At 35.4% G+C, this 2,540-nt stretch overlaps 1 protein-coding gene across 1 annotated transcript in view; it reads left to right on the plus strand.

Annotated features, from left to right (window-relative positions):
• LOC21385968 (putative PAP-specific phosphatase, mitochondrial) overlaps positions 1-2,035 on the plus strand; it is a 5,457-nt gene extending 3,422 nt beyond the window's left edge. Inside the window, exons 5-8 of the mRNA XM_024165854.1 lie at positions 57-111; positions 369-481; positions 558-608; positions 1,595-2,035. Of these exons, the coding sequence (XP_024021622.1) occupies positions 57-111; positions 369-481; positions 558-608; positions 1,595-1,741 (366 nt within the window). The 3' untranslated portion in view covers positions 1,742-2,035. The remainder of the gene's footprint in view (positions 1-56; positions 112-368; positions 482-557; positions 609-1,594) is intronic.
• The last annotated feature ends 505 nt before the right edge of the window (positions 2,036-2,540 follow it).

Raw genomic sequence — 2,540 nt, forward strand, 5'->3', positions numbered from 1 at the left:
TTCTTTATTCAACAAACTGGGAATCTTTTATCTGTGCCTCATCTCTTTTTCCCTAGCTTGGAGTTAGGACTCATATTTCCTTATCTATTAAACTACTCAAGGAGCGTGTAGGCAACGTCTAAACGATCCATATCGCGAACATTAAAAATCCTCACTAATATGTCAACTTCTATTTTTGTTTAAGATATGTGTGTGTGTGTGTGTGTGTGTGTGTGTGTGTGTGTATATATATATATATTTCCCTTTTCTTTTTGTTCTTTCAGATAGCCATACAAATGTTTGTACCCTGTATCCTATCTCTATCTGGCTTTTAACTGTGACAATTAGATATGCGAATCACTGTTCAATTACGGATCAATCTTGACCAGGAAAAGCTTTGACTTTTATGTTTGTTGTAAGCAGCTTATGCAAGTATCTAATGGTGGCTTCAGGTAGGGCGTCAGTTTTCATTCTTCGGGCAAAAGTTCAAACAACTATCAAGGTATTTTTGTGTTGCGCTCTTGTCAGTCAGTGAATTCAAAAGCTTTAGCAATGTTAATTCAATTTATTACAACCAGGCTTGGGATCACGCTGTTGGCATGATATGTGTGCATGAAGCTGGTGGAAAGGTATATTCCGCCTACCCTGCATATTTCCATTTTTTACTTCCAATTTTGTCTCTTAACATTGTGATCATCCTTCTGATGAGCTACATGGTAACAAGTACAAAACAAAAAAAGTCGAACTGATCAAATCTGAAACAGAAAGGAAACTAGAGGGAACTTTTTTGTTTTCTCATATAGCAGCTTAGTAAGGTTTTCGATTTGCCTAATTTTGCAGCAATATTATTGGATATGTACTTTACTTGGGACTGCTAGAAGTATTTTGATAAATACATGTGTAAGTTGTAACATTAAAAATTCTCAAATGCTAACTGAAGGGATAAGACTATCTCATATCACTAATTGAATACTTACGCAAGAGTGATTGAAAAAAAAAAAAAAAGAATATAGGACAAATATGTGATGATATAGATGTCATCACGGGGAGTCCGTCCTCTTCATTTAAATGACACCTCCACTTGATAAGTCCAAAGAATTTATTAACAAAAAAAAAAGATGATACAAAGGTGATGAAAGAGAGAGAAAATGCCGGTGTTGGTACTGTAACACGACAAATTTTAGACGCGCATTCTTCACTGAAGCGTGTTTCTTTTATTTTTTGAGGGTAGTTCTTAACTATCTAGTGTGAAATTGCTAATAGCATGTTAGTACTCATACCATATGTTGAACCATAGTTAACTATATCTGAGCTTCCACTTTCCCATGTATAATACTTGATGAAACATAAGTCTTAACGGCCGCTTCTCACAGCTCTGTACCTTGTTCATAAACCATAAACAGTCATGTACTTTGGATTGGCTTTTAATGAAGGAATCCCGTTGTTGTTTGTTCGGCTCACTTTGATATAAATGTCGTTGTAAAATTGTACGAACCATACATCAGAACTACACATTTCTGCTGTTATTTCAACGATTATCTTTCGAGTTTTTGACAAATCATGGATCTGTAAATTTGTCTTAATCAAAGAGATTAACCCGTGCTGATGTGATTAGGTGACTGATTGGAAAGGGAGTCACATCGATCTCACGGCCGACGAAAGTGGACGGAGGATCATTTATCCCTCGGGCGGTGTCCTTGTGACCAATGGAAACTTGCACAATAGGATCATAGAGCTCATCTCTTGTGCCACAACGGTTTGACAGAGGATGTGTTACTTCATCTACATTGAGTTCCAATTTTTTTTTTTACAGAAAAAAGTAAAATATGGAATAATAAAAGACAACAGGAAAGGAAAAAAAAAAAAAAAATCTCAGTCACCCAAATTTAGTCTCGGTTTACATGAAATTTTGAAGATGTATCGGTTGATTGCCAGCTAAAATTATATGCTGCGTGAATTGTTTGCAAAATGAATATTCAGTAACCTAGAGCAGTAATATTGCTGATGAGGAGCTGATAATGTAATTCATTGACATTTCGGTATTAATTTAACGTCAGGGAAGACAAAGTTTCATTTAACTATGCTGGATTTCAAAGAAGTGTTGTGAGTGTTCATATATAATTTCAGAGTGGATTTTTAATCCCCTTGGTCTAGATAGATGATGAAGTAGCTTAGCTTGGAATTTAAAAGACTGTTCCCAAATATGATTTGTGTGCCTTTGCGTCGCATTAGGAAGTACGATTGTTAGTATTATTAATTTGGGCCATTAATAGTAATCTGATTCAATTTTACTCGAAGGATGAGTTTAATTTTCACTCATGTCATCACATACCCAACCTCACAAAACACATTAGTCGGACAAAGATCTTAAAGTGGAGTTTTTAGAGTATCGAATTCTAGACACATTCTTAGGGGCGGCGAAGAAAAGAAAAGACATCTCTACTCCTACACTAATAGTATGTTTTGTCGTTCATCTCTTAGGGTGCATTTGGTTGCAGTGAGGAAATGGTAATAGGAATGATAATATTAATAGTAATAGAATAGAATGGAAAGGAAAGATG

This window comes from Morus notabilis, unplaced genomic scaffold (assembly GCF_000414095.1).
Source record: "Morus notabilis unplaced genomic scaffold, ASM41409v2 Scaffold2060, whole genome shotgun sequence".
In the NCBI taxonomy this organism is placed as follows: Eukaryota; Viridiplantae; Streptophyta; class Magnoliopsida; order Rosales; family Moraceae; genus Morus; species Morus notabilis.